The 14,937-nt window shown below is 40.1% G+C and overlaps 1 protein-coding gene across 1 annotated transcript; it reads left to right on the top strand.

Moving 5' to 3' along the window:
• The first annotated feature begins 2,800 nt into the window (after window positions 1-2,800).
• LOC106578579 (protein lin-28 homolog A) lies at window positions 2,801-14,570 on the top strand. Its single transcript, XM_014157568.3, has 4 exons — window positions 2,801-3,235; window positions 3,836-4,020; window positions 7,627-7,820; window positions 10,032-14,570. The coding sequence occupies exons 1-4, from the start codon at window positions 3,226-3,228 to the stop codon at window positions 10,429-10,431; spliced, it is 789 nt and encodes a 262-aa protein (XP_014013043.2). The 5' UTR covers window positions 2,801-3,225; the 3' UTR covers window positions 10,432-14,570.
• The last annotated feature ends 367 nt before the right edge of the window (window positions 14,571-14,937 follow it).

The raw sequence follows: 14,937 nt of genomic DNA, 5'->3' as shown, positions 1-14,937 counted from the left end.
CGGGCCCCTCCCAGCCACTCACTTTGCATGGGAAGAAATCCTGATTATCAACATACATCTATCATAAGTACGCCAATATCACTCCGAAAGGATCTCAGATTCTCGGAAAGGGTTACAAGATTAGGCAATACAATCGACATTTGCGCAAAGACTATATGGCTGTAGAGACCATTTTACGCATGGTTTTTCCACAAAGCTGTTAAAAAAAAGAGACATTCGATCTAAATATAATGTGTACAATCTGATTCTGATATATGTACACTTTACATTGTAGTTTAAACAGTTAAATTGCACTTTTCTACATTTCTTAGAGTTAATATTAGTAGTAGTCTAATGATTTTTTTGAACAATATGAACCTTGGTGGCACTCAAAAACTAGACTGCAAAAAAGTGCTCAATGGTAGAAAATGGAATGAAACCCAATGAACTCAATAAAATGAGAGAAAGGGAGAGAGGGAGACTGGTGGCCTCGGCATTTCTGGTTGAAAAGAGTTAAGAACTGACAAGTACCAATCACATTACCAATTATGCATGGATACTTTCACCTCATAACTGTGACAATACATGGTCTGATTATGTTTTACCCTCTGTCCTCACCTTTTATATCATACACACAACACATAAGGCTATACCCTGAGTTTTCTGTTTCCAAATCCTCCTCAATCTTCCCAATAGGCGCTGATTCAGTTTGACGCATTTATCCCCTCGTGATACATGAGAAAATACCTGCTTCGGTAACAGCGGATACGGCTGCTGCCTGGTCATTCTGGCCCAATCTTCCACGCTGCGTTTGTGCTAAACTCAAATTCCTCTCATATTCTGCATCTTCACAAACAATTTGAAGGCGGATTGAAGTGTGAGGTGGGGTCCATCAGAGGATTCTTGCGGGAGTGTGGGCGTGTTTACATGGTATTGGGAGTATTTCTCCCCAATCCCCTTCATAAAGAATTCCCCTAACCTTCGCCCTGGTCAGTCTCTTGTGTCTTGAACCCTCTGTCGTTATTTATGCCATAGTCTAATTATCGGGGAATCGTTTTTATTTCGACAATTCGATGATAATATTTAATAAAACCAGGTGTTAATACGCTCAAATATCCTTTATGTGGCCTGTTAAATGTGTACCATGCAAGGAACACATACGCCTATCTGTGAGATATTTCTGCTAACTTGATCTGTACATGGGTTTTGCTAAAAATGATAACCTACGGTCGAGAACAACACAGGAATGTCAGGTCATGCCTGTATGATCTATGCGTTCATGTTTTGTCCTTAGTTTCCTTATACGCGTTAGATATATATTTAGGCCAATCTGTTGTTGCCTCATACATGTCAACACAGATTAGCTTTTAAGTAATACGGATTTCCATAATTTGTGATAAATAGCCTAAACTCACTTTAGCTGGTGAGTTTCAAAGTTTATTCGCCACGCGCACAGGTGTGAAACAGTAGAGTGACATTCTTACCTTGAGAGCTCTTTCCCAATAACAGTGATAACAATAATAATAATATAGATCATAATACAAATTAAAAGTCAGTTGATAGTAATGTTGGCTTGTCTTTGTGAGACAACTGTGATACCTGTGAAAATAGGTTTATTTCATGCCCCAAGCATTGTGGCTGTGGTGCTCATAAATATATATTTTAGGGGTCTGACAAAGTAGTTAGGCTAATGATTTGTCCATCCCCGGAAAGACTGGACCCACCAAATTGGTTCATGTCAGCCACCATGTTTCAGACCTTGATACAGATACCCTATCTTAACTAGTTAGTATTCTATCACATAAATCAACCCTGTGTCTAGTCTACTCACATAAACATTTCAAGAAGGATAGGCATATTTGTGATATGTCACAGTTACAGAGACATTCATTTTGAACGGATAATAAGAAGTAGCCTAATTCAGTGCAATAGTTACCTTGGAGTTAAATGTGATGACAGTTTTTATTGATATATACAGTACCAGTTAAAAGTTTGGACACACCTACTCATTCAAGGATTTTTCTTTATTTTTACTGTTTTCTACATTTTAGAATAATAATGAGGACATCAAAACTATGAAATAACACATATGGAATCATGTAGTAACCAAAAAGTGTTAAACAAATCAAAATGTATTTTATCTTTGAGATTCTTCAAAGTAGCCACCCTTTGCCTTGATGACAGCTTTGCACACCTTGGCATTCTCTCAACCAGCTTCACCTGGAATGTTTTTCCAACAGTCTTGAAGGAGTTCCCATATATGCTGAGCATTTGTTGGCTGCTTTTCCATCACTCTGCGGTCCAACTCATCCCAAACCATCTCAATTGGGTTGAGGTTGGGTGATTGTGGAGGCCAGGTCATCTGATGCAGCACTCCATTACTCTCCTTGATCAAATATCAAATATATTTTGATTTGTTTAACACTTTTTTTTGGTTACTACATGATTCCATGTGTGTTATTTCATAGTTTTGATGTCTTCAATGTTATTCTACAATTTAGAAAATAGTACAAACAAAAATAAGAAAAACCCTTGAATGAGTAGGTGCATCCAAACTTTTGACTGGTACTGTATATATCATGACTCAAGGATATGCCTATATATTTAACATATTCCATACATAAATTAGGCTACTCATTCAGTTTATTCTTGGCATGAAATGACAGCTCAAGCATTTGCGTGCCAATTACTTATGTTTTGAAACGTCTAATGAATAAATAAACGTGGCATAGGCCTACACAAATATGTTGATGTTCGGTTTGTGGAACGACGATTGGTTATCTCTGTGCTCCGAACGAACTCTTTTGCCTGGATTCGAGGAGGAAAAAAATGGCAGCGCTATCCGGTATCCTTCGGACGTCCATACCCTAAACCCTACCCTAATCTTAACCCCTACCTTTACTTTAACCCTAACCTTAACCATAACCCTTACTAAACCCTATTCTTAACCATTACCTTAACCATTTTACATGTCAACTTCAATTGGTTAGGGACGTCCTAAGGATCCCGGTTTGCACGGACCAAACAAAATAGTAGCCAGAAAGCATGTAAATTGACAGAGTCACGTGAACAGAGAAATCCATAGAAGAATATGCTGAAACTCTATGGGGGAACGCACGTTTGATTATGCACCCTAAAGTATGGTCGCTCGAATCAGATTATTCGACTGACGGAGAGGAATAAACAATATCAAGACCAGCAGAGTTTATATCAACGAAGTTTGGAGCGGAAACTTGGCAGGGAAACATGGACGAAGGTTATTCTATATTCTATGTAGCTCTGCTTAGATCTCTCTGGCGTCCCTATTTCCTGGGAAAGGAGAGGGGACTGACTGTAGCCTCCGAGATGTTGTTGGGTATCTATTTCCAAGATGTTGTGTTGTGTAGCCTACCGCCCACAGCGTTTGCTATATACTTCGAGGTTTTTTGTGCGCTTTTTGCAGAGCTTTATGGGTGACAATGGACACCTGTCATTTGCGTCAAATACAAAGTTATTTCACCTTTGTTGTTAGAAAATTAAAAGTGACGCAAGTGCAGATGGAAGTTCATAGCTGATATATAAACACTACAATATCCAAGTTGGCGTAGCCTATGATGGCTGTTTATCAGATAGCCGTCAAAGCAAAGCAACTGCAAGCAAATTCCATCTGCTGGCAAATCATGTAAATAACGTTTTTTTTAAATATGTTCTTTATGAGTTGGTTACCCGCTCTGGAAAATAAATACTTTGCATATGAATTATGTACAGGACAGAATACATTTCAGAAACGGAATAATTTCCCCAAATAAGTTTTACTGGAACGAATGGGAAGTGATTTTATTGATGTTTTCACATTGTATTCTCAACTTGCTTTCAGGAGGTCTGGGCAAAGGTGGCGATAGAGGAGAGGAGCCAGGATCCTTGCTGGGTGGGCAGCAACAGTCCATGCACGGCGCAGGCCACTGCAAGTGGTTCAATGTGCGGATGGGCTTCGGGTTTATAACCATGACTAGTCGTGGGGGAACTCCCGTAGATCCTCCTATGGATGTATTTGTTCACCAAGTAAGTTAAATTGAATTATCTATGGATATAAATAATCCGCCGATAGATAGTCAAGCTGAACCCTCATGTTGACACGAGTTGGATACAAATTGTTCCACTCCTATATGAGGTGACCACACAGCGCAGGCTATTGGATAGTTTATATCTCAACCAGATATCTCTGAGACACATGCACATTGTTGAGGGGCAGTGGTAACATTGTAACACATAAGTTGTAGCATCAGGAGAATCATAGATTCTGAGTCCTCATGAATGAGCTGTTATTTAGGATGTCTGTAGGACTACAGGAAATAATTCACATTTGGAAAATTGTTATAGTAAAATAATTTAGCATTGTAAAAATGATTGATTGATGTTACTCGTCATGTTTTATAGACCCAGAAGACTGGGAAGGGCCTCTCTATAAGAGGGGTTTTTCTGAAGCCAAAGAAAAGATAGGTGGTGCATGCATGGTGGTGGTCAGGTTAACCGTGTGCTTATAGGCCAACCTCACAAACAGGTTTAGATTTTGGACATTATTTCACTCCTGTGTGGGCTTTGGGCTGTATATGTTATAGCACTGCTTCACCATCCTGTGCCATGTTGCGAGATTCTATTGACACTTTACAGCCTAATTAGAGCCAGAATTCCAGAAAATCCACCAAAATATTGCCACATTTTAGGTGTGCTTGATTTAGCTTGCCTAGTCCCAAATCTGTGTGGCTCAATTGGTAGAGAATGGCGCTTGCAACGCCAGGTTTGTGGGTTAGATTCCCACAGGGGACCAGTGCGAAAACGTATTGCACTCACTACTGTAAGTTGCTCAGGATAAGAGTGCTAAATGACTCAGATGTAAATGTAGTAGGATTTGCTTGGGCAGAATAGGTTTGGGGAGTGGTGTGGTGGGGGACATAGTGTATGATGCGATGGGAGACTGGCTGGAGTGGATCCTTGGTTATAAAAGCCCATCTGTCCATCTCATCTCACTGTGTTTGGCAGGCTCCTCCTTCCTTCCAGGGCTAGGCTAATACCAGTCTTTGTTTCTTCCTGGTGTTTTTTTCCCTCAGAAAGGGGAGAAGGAAAAAAAGATACCTACTTGTGTTCACGTGACTTCCTCCTTACAGTGAGTCATCTATTGATAGAGGGGCTGATTATAGAGAAGACTGATTTCTATGGCCAACTGATGAAATGCCTATGACGACAGTGCATCTAACTGCTAACCAACACTGTTGGAGCAATGCAGTTGCAGTATGTTATCTGTCTGTGTGCTTTTGACCACTGCTTGTTTGATGTTGAATCACTGTCTCCATGGGCGTTTGAGACCACTTCAATGCATGATTTACTCACTCTTCAATTACAATTCAGATTCATTTTAACTGGGAAATATTTGGTGCATGAATCTGAGACTGATTTCTGGGAATGTTTCACAAAGTTGCGTGGATTGATATACTGTAGGTTTCCTTGCATAGCTTGAATGTGACTAACAAATGACTAACAGGATGCTTCTGTAGACAGGACTGTGGAGAGACGACATATGGCTTTGTAGAAAGAACTGCTTCAAGTGGGGGAATTTCTCTCTTTAAACTGGGAATATGTTGTGATCTGTTGACGATGAAACAGTTGAAGCTCAACAAACGCCTGTGGTATATTCAGGAGTTAAACACGCTGAAGCCTGACCCAGCCTGAACTCTAGGGTTTTGTCATTTATTCAACATATCTGGCCTCTCCAACCCTCTCATTCATATCACGTTTCTCTCAATCAAGCCGTCCAGTGGCAAAAGCTTCCTCCACTATTGGAAGAGCTAGTAAACAGACCATGTGCTGGAAAAATGAAATTAAAGTACTGTATATACCCCGTACCCTTCCTCTTTAATCCTTGCTCTCTTTTTCTGTCTTTCCCTTCTCTTCTATGCCCTTTTTCATTCCCAAATTCTCCAGGCTACTTACCCTCCCCAACTGAAAACAGGCAAAATGGCTGCTGTGCTGGGTTGGTCTGTGGTAGCCCAGAGTTTAGGTGGCTCCAGCAGGGCTAACGGGCTGGCGGGCTGAGGGCTGATGGCTCAGATATGTCAGGAGGACGACGAGGTGTCTGGAGCAGAGAATCATGAACCTATGCTTTGACTTCTGTTGAAACGCAAATCGGTGACTACGAGTGACTCGTAGAAATATGGGCTAGATTAGTTGTTGGCCTCTGTAAAGGGTTACGTTTCGTTGCATGTTGTTTCATTAGGATTCATGAGTTATTCCGTTTTTTTTATTTGTTGCTAGATTGAATTATTCGTTTTTAGGGGAGGGGGGTTTGTCACTGCAGTTGTTCATACATGCAATAATTTACATTACTGTAACCAACTTTCACAGAAGTCAAATCATTTGTTTTAATCAGTAGTATTCCTTTTGTGTATTAGAAAAAATGTATTATGTATTGTGACCTGGGGGTAAATTGGCTTAATTAAGTCTGTAGTTGAGGTAACAGTTGCTGTAAATGTATGAATTAATTTTGTAAACATTTATTTTGGACAAGATCCATGAAAATGTAAAATAGTAAAAGTTAATAGTAAAACTTGTTTATGAAAAGTTGTTTAAGAAAAGGAATAAAGCTCTAATTGAGAGATTATTAGCATATTTTGAATATATTCAAAACCTAAATTATCTGTGTTTAATTTGATAAAACATAAATAGTATTACCATTTATATACTATATATACATACTATTTAAATGTTTATAATAAAATAATTGTGAAATAGTATTTTCTATTTGGTAATTGTGTTTTTCTTTGATGGATGAAATGTATTTTTTTTTAAACTCATGAATAGATCATACATACAATTATATTTAACAAATAAGGAAAGGGAACCAACTGTTTTAAAGTTTCATAAACAGTAAGATATGATTTAGTTTTTAATACATATTTTATACCTGTAAAAAGTATGTTTTTGTATTTGATAATGGGACAATAGTGATGCTAATAGTAGTAATTATAATATATTTGTTATTACAAGATTATATTCAACAAATGCATTTTTTACACCAAAATCCTGTTTCACATGCCATTAAATCATTTCAGAAACATTTAGTGATCTATATTAGCAACTGAATGCCTAAGATTCCTATGATTGAGTTCACAGATCATCGTGTAAGACTGAAACTTGACTTTTCTTACTAGCACTGGCTTTGCTGATAGCTGCTTTACTGAGGAAAGGTTTACTCACTACGACTGTGAGATGTGGTTGTGTCACCCAGCTACGTTAAGATGAATGCATTAAGAAAGTATAGTGTTCTGCTGTAGTATGCTATAAAGGTCCATCTGAATCCTCTGGTATAGTAAGTGAACCCATGTGCTCAGTCCACAGCGACAGACCCAGGGAATGGCAGGGAGCAAGTGACTGTAGGGATCAGCCATTATGACGGCTATGTCTGTCTTTACCATAAAAGTAATCCTCAAGCACGTATTTGGATACATGGTAGAAAGTTATCAAACGTAATGTAGATGGTTGAATATGAGCTTGATGCCTAGATGGAGAGGTGGGTTGATTTAGTTTTACTGTGTGTGACTAGACCATGAGATCCCTGTGTAACCTGTGTCTTCTTCTCCCTATCCTGCCCCTGTCCTCCTCCTTCTATCCCAGAGCAAACTGCACATGGAGGGCTTTCGCAGCCTGCGGGAGGGAGAGCCACTAGAGTTTACTTTCCAGTGGTCCCCCAGGGGCCTGGAGTCTGTACAAGTCACGGGCCCCGGGGGAGGCCCCTGCTCGGGCAGTGAGAGGAGACAGAAACCCAAACCCCCGGCCCTGCCGCAGAGATGGAAGCCGAAGGGAGACCGGTGAGTGAACCATAGAAATAGAATTACTAGCACAGACTTTCCTTTCAAGTCAATGTTCTGTTATGGGCGAATATAGGCAGGGAATTAATACTGAGACTGGCAACAGAACAGATGTTGGAAGGAACAGGGTAGTACTGCGGTGACCATTAGTGGTGTGTGTTTGTGTGTGCGTACATGCGTGTGCCTGTGTAGGTGTGCATTAATGTAATATATTTAGCAGGAGCTGCATATTCGTATTTACCTGTGTATGATTCAGAGGTTCTGTGTGGAGTATACCTGCTGCATTATTTACATTATGTCAAAGGTTCACATTTGTAGAGGTTCTGTTTTAACAGCTGTTTCCCATCCAGATGCAATGTTGTATTGTATAGCAAATATCACTTTAGACGTTATGGTGGATACTAATTTTATGACCTGAGTTAGGCCTATGCAACATCAATTATCACATTTATTTAACAACGCATACCGGTACTTCTTTTTTGTGTAGACATTTCATCCTAATTTCCCTCCCCATTGTTATAATGTAAGAGGGATCTTTCTTCAAAGGAAGGAATAGAAATGTGTTGAGGTCAGTGTGTTGACCTCTAACCCCTGACCTTTCTTGGTCAGTTACAGAGCTGCTGGTTGGATCCAAATAGGCAGATTAAAGACATTTTATAAACGCTACATTCCCTTAGTACATCCACCAAAATAATTTTTTTATATTCTTTATATTGGTTTATTATATATTTTTATTTCATGGATTGATGTATTTCAGTGTTACACTGTTAAACTCTTGGCTCCCCGATCTTTTTAAACATTGACAATATTTGAACATTTTGGAATTTACAAATAAATTGTGCCAACACCTTTCTCTTCACCTGAGTTATTGGTTGACTTGAAAGTCAAACCTCAGCTGATGATGCAAACATAAACGTTGTGGGAACTATGTAACCATGTGTCTAAACAGTGCCTGCCTATGTGATTGATATGTTATAAAAACATAGATTCAGCGACACTTGTGAAACCTTTACTACCAGCATGGCAGCTTGTCTTGTGAAAACTGGTTTTTCACTCTTACCAGCTAGAATGGGAGTCTATGTGGTGGGGGTTGGGGAGTGGAGGAGGGGGTATTGGTAGGTAACCTCCCAAGCAAGCGAACTAGCCTGGGTGAAACCTAAATTCCAATGCCCTTCCCCCTCTCCTCTCCTTCCCTCTCCCCCCTCGCATGTTCTAATTGAAGATGCCACCGAGAGGGACCCCCTGCAAGCCTCCAGCTCAGTCATGTGAAACTCTTAGTTTCCATCTGAAAGAGTTAAAGCTGCAATATGTCACTTTTTGGGTGACCGGCCTGAAACGTAGCATTATAACATCTGACTGCAAATGAATAATGTCGTAATGATCCTATCTGTTTATGACCTGATATCTAATGATCAGGTCTATTGCAAATTAATTGGTATGATTTGCAATTATATTAACCAGTAATTTGATAGCTTCCTATTTGGTTCAGTAAAACAGACCATGTGACTGGCTGGAGTGACATGCCTTAGTTTCCTGTGTGGAGCCCTGCTTTGTTTTGCCTTGTCATCAATGTTTCGCCTTGTCATTGTATCCGCCTGTGAGCAGCGTCTTGGGTATTTATTGCAGGCCTTAGGCCTGTTGTAGACATACTTCATTTCTATATACATTTGGGTAAGCAATACATATTAGCATGTTGGCAACTGTTATTAAAGCGCATTTTAGCAGGGAAAATAATGATCTATTTATCTATTTATTTTATTTGTCTCATCTCTTGATGAGACCACATATGAGAAGTATTGTATTTGCATTGGTCGCTTTAACTGTTTTCTGTTAGGTTCAGTATTGGTGTATTCTATGGTGTATTCTATGGTGTATTCTATGCGTATTCTGTGGTGTATTCTATGGTGTATTCTATGTGTATTCTATGGTGTATTCTATGGTGTATTCTATGTGAAATGCTGCCATCTAAAGGATACATTTGGACGAACAGATTTTGGGTAAATATAATTAAACCAATCTAGTAAGCATGTTATAATTGGATTTGTACCATAATGCATTACATTCTAGAGAAATTGTAATGATATCCCATATAAGACGTTCTAGGTTTTATTTTTTTAATTCAGAGTAAATACACACTTTCAGCCCTGAAGTTGAAAGAAATGTCTTGTTTGTGAAATGGAATGTGACAAGGATCTCCACTCTCTGTCTTAGATGCTATAACTGTGGAGGACTAGACCACCATGCCAAAGAGTGTGGCCTGCCGCCCCAGCCAAAGAAGTGCCACTACTGCCAGAGCGCAATGCACATGGTGGCCCACTGTCCTCACCGGCCCCCCGGCCCCTTGTCTCCTAGCCATGCCACAGCCACTCAGGGAAGACGCACTACTGTGGACCAGTACTCCTCCACCACCTCCTACAGCCCCAGTCCCAGGCAGGGAAACAGGCACTCCCAGCCCTCTCAGGACAGTTCCTCCCCCCTCAGCAAGTCAAGTCCTTCAGCAAGTCCTCCAGCTCTCCGCAACACCCGGCACAGATCCAGAAGAGATCTGGAGCGCACCACAGGTGGAAACAATCCTGATCCACATCCACCATGGACGGATGCCACCTGTTAGTATGACCTCTGGTCCAATAAAACCACCTTCCTTCAGTCTCCTCCTCACACAGACACATCCTGAGCTACCTCTGGGGCAACCTCAAGCAGATCCACATTTCTAAACAAATGGACAGTAAAGTATCTATTTTACTTCCCCAATCCCTCCCAGATTCTCCCTCTACCAAACGCTGTACATCTTAGCTACCTCCTGGGCCAACTCAACCCATCTCCACATAGATAGACCTATAATCTTAGTTAGCTCCTGGGCCAACTCAACCCATCTCCACATAGATAGACCTATAATCTTAGTTACCTCTTGGGCCAACTCAATCCATCTCCACATAGATAGACCTATAATCTTAGTTAGCTCCTGGGCCAACTCAATCCATCTCCACATAGATAGACCTATAATCTTAGTTAGCTCCTGGGCCAACTCAATCCATCTCCACATAGATAGACCTATAATCTTTGTTAGCTCCTGGGCCAACTCAACCCATCTCCACATAGATAGACCTATAATCTTAGTTAGCTCCTGGGCCAACTCAATCCATCTCCACATAGATAGACCTATAATCTTAGTTAGCTCCTGGGCCAACTCAATCCATCTCCACATAGATAGACCTATAATCTTAGTTAGCTCCTGGGCCAACTCAATCCATCTCCACATAGATAGACCTATAATCTTAGTTAGCTCCTGGGCCAACTCAACCCATCTCCACATAGATAGACCTATAATCTTAGTTAGCTCCTGGGCCAACTCAATCCATCTCCACATAGATAGACCTATAATCTTAGTTAGCTCCTGGGCCAACTCAATCCATCTCCACATAGATAGACCTATAATCTTAGTTAGCTCCTGGGCCAACTCAATCCATCTCCACATAGATAGACCTATAATCTTAGTTACCTCCTGGGCCAACTCAATCCATCTCCACATAGATAGACCTATAATCTTAGTTAGCTCCTGGGCCAACTCAATCCATCTCCACATAGATAGACCTATACTCTTAGTTACCTCTTGGGACATATTCAGCCTCATCTACCTCAGATTGGTAGCACAAGAATGACCAGTCACCCTTGTGTTTCCATCGCTCAGTCAGGTTCATTGACATCTGCTCTACTATCAATTGCAATAAGAAGACAACTGGGAATGGGACTGACACACAAACAGCCAAAGCAATCTTGTTCTTTTTTGATCATTTACCTGATCTGAACCATATTGTCCCAAAGCTCAGTCTGTTCAAATTCACCATTCACCTGGATTCACCATTCACCTGGATTCACCATTCACCTGGATTCACCTGGATTCACCATTCACCTGGATTCACCTGGATTCACCTGGATTCACCATTCAGACGGATTCACCATTCACCTGTTCCAAGGGGAAGTATTTCTTAAATTTTCTTTGTCTATTTTGGAGAACTACGCAGGGCGGTTCGAAGCCTTGGTTTTCTCTGTGTGTTTTTCATCAGACGGTAGCCAAAGACACCCAAACCCAATCATACCTCTTAGGCCCGGTTTGCCGAACAAAGATTAAACCTAGTCTTAGACTAAAACGCCCTTTCAATGGAGAATCGTGATCGTCATTGAACTTGCTTTTTAGTCCAGGACTAGACTAGATCTGTGTCTGGGAAACTGTTTCTAACTAAACCAATGCTAATATGATCATTTGTCTGTTCAGGGCAGTGAAGAAGTAGTATACCTGCCATCCTCATCAATAACAATACTCAATGTAAATATTAACATGTATGTTGAATGCATTTATAAGGAGACATGGTTTATGTTTCTTTTAACTTTACCCACACCATATCATGACCATACAGTACTCTCTCTCCCACAGGGTACGGCTGCACTGACTGACTCTGAAAGAGCATTCTCAGCGTGTCAGCGGAGCAGTCACTTCTTAATGTGTGTTGACAAATCAAACTTAATCTAATCGAATGACCTTAGTAGGAAGTGTAAGATGACAAATAATCAATGTGGTGAAATGTTTGCCTTCAATCTTTTGACTGTGTGACTGAAGGGCATGATACTGCATGAAACAAAGCCCAGATATGCTGTATAATGCAGCTATGAATTGAACGTCTAGGCTCTACTATGTTTACTGACAGTGAATATGTGTTATACTCATAGATCGTGTATATATAATCAAACATTAGCACAAACCAAACTAGATCCCTGGAGGACTCAAATGTTATATTTTCTCGCAGGAGAAAGAATGTTCTCAGGGAACTTACCAAAAAGTGTACTTTTCGTTTTGAGGGGAATCATCATCATAGAACTAAATGTGTTTTTGTTTGAAGCAAACCATGTGATATTGAGTTAGTGTTCAACTCTATAGACTTATGTACTGATATTAGTAACTGCCTCTGAGTTCTAAGTATACATACTGTTATTATGTCCATGTTACATTGTAAACGCACATGTCCACACCTGTCTGAACCTGTGTGTTATTGTAAGTGCATACCACCATCTAGTGGTCAGTTCTGGTCATTTATATTCTGTTTACATTATGGTTTCTGTTTGTCTTAGCGTTCCTTGGTCACATCACTAAGACAAAGGACCAAACTGTGAAATTCTACACACAGGCCTATTTCACTGAGTATACAAAACATTAAGAACACTCTCCTAATATTGAGTTGCACCCCCCTTCCACCCTTTTTCCCTCAGAAAAGCCTCAATTAGTCAGGGCATGGACTCTACAAGGTGTCGAAAGCGTTCCACAGGGATGCTGGCCGATGTTGACGCCAATGTTTCCCATGGTTGTGTCAAGTTGGCTGGATGTCCTTTGGGTGGTGGACCATTCTTGATACACACGGGAAACTGTTGAGCAGGGAAAATCCAGCAGCGTTGCAGTTCTTGACACAGGTGCACCTGGCACCTACTACCAATCCCCCTTTTCAAAGGCACTTCAATCTTCTGTCTTTCCCATTCACCCTCTGAATGGCACACATACACAATCCATGTCTCAATTGTCTCAAGGCTTAAAAATCCTTATTTAACCTGTCTCCTCCCCTTCATCTACACTGAATGAAGTGGATTTAACAGGTGACATCAATAAGGGATCATTGCTTTCATCTTGATTCACCTGGTCAGTCTATGTCATGGAAAGAGCAAGAGTTCCTAATGTTTTGTACACTCAGTGTAGTTGTAATTTCGTCACTATCCTAAGTTATGAATTTCTCCTTAGATTCAAATAATGATGATTATGTAAGAAATGTTCATAATGTTTTGTACTGTCATCAAATCACTGCTGGACATATGGAATTGTGGTTTCTGTCAAACTCATCTGACAATTTAGTCATATTTCAGTTTATATGACAACTTTAACACTTCAGTGAAGTATGTGTTGTATCCTCTGTTATGTGTTGTATCCTCTCTGTTATGTGTTGTATCCTCTGTTATGTGTTGTATCCTCTCTGTTATGTGTTGTGTCCTCTCTGTTATGTGTTGTGTCCTCTCTGTTATGTGTTGTGTCCTCTCTGTTATGTGTTGTGTCCTCTCTGTTATGTGTTGTGTCCTCTCTGTTATGTGTGATCCTCAGAGATTGATGTAACTACTGATATTGTTTAAACCTTGTATGGATGATATCATCTAATCATGTGTATTAATGATCAACTCATAACAGATAAGCAACAGTGAATCACTACCTCATGGTTATGTAACAGGGTAGGAGTCCATTTCAATTCAGTCAATTCCATTTGGAGAGCAATTAGAAAAAATGGAATTGAAATTTCAGTTGATGTCCTGAACTGACTGAATGGAAATGGAATTGACCCCAACTATTCTGCAACATTTCTGTAACAGTTGAGACAGCCCTGTGGATACAGACTGAACCAAAGCACTTATTGTGGAGATATATGCCCTAAAGACAATGCAGAAAGCACTGTTGTGTAGCCCACATCCAGTACATATTGTGATGTGATGGACTCACGTTTTTGTTAAAAAATGAAACCTTGTGTATGTATGTTTTTTCAGTGCTGTGCAGAATATTGTTTTAACGTATGAAAAGAGCACTGATATCTGTTGTATTGTTTTCCTGTTGTCCTGAATTAATGAATTGTATTCAATGTCATTTTTTTGTTACATCAATCATGGTTTGTCTGAGATATTCAAAAGGTTTATTTGACTGAAATAATAAAGCCTGTTGCTATTCTTCTTTTGGTCTGGTTGATCTTTCAGGGATGTGATGGTTTTAACCACGTGTCAAACTCATTCCACTGAGGGCCGAGTTTCTGTTTGGCTCCTCGTACTTGATTGATGAATTAAGGTCACTAATTAGTAAAGAACTCCCCTCACTTGGTTGTCTGGGTCTTAATTGGAAGGAAAACCAAAAAATGCCCTCCATGGAATGAGTTTGAACATTGACCTGGTTTAAACAGTGACAGTAGTTCAGATTGAGAAAGGAAACTGGTAGTACTCATGATAGCTCCTTAGAGGGCGCTATAGGATAAAAAGCAGAGGTCTACGAGCTATCCATCAACTCTGTTGATTTCTTTTTCAAGTGTTCCCTCTGAGTAATTAA

This window comes from Salmo salar, chromosome 02, assembly GCF_965601325.2.
Source record: "Salmo salar chromosome 02, fSalSal1, whole genome shotgun sequence".
Classification (NCBI taxonomy): Eukaryota; Metazoa; Chordata; class Actinopteri; order Salmoniformes; family Salmonidae; genus Salmo; species Salmo salar.
Note: the sequence above shows the minus strand (reverse complement) of the source record. Positions and strands in the feature narration are given on the sequence as shown.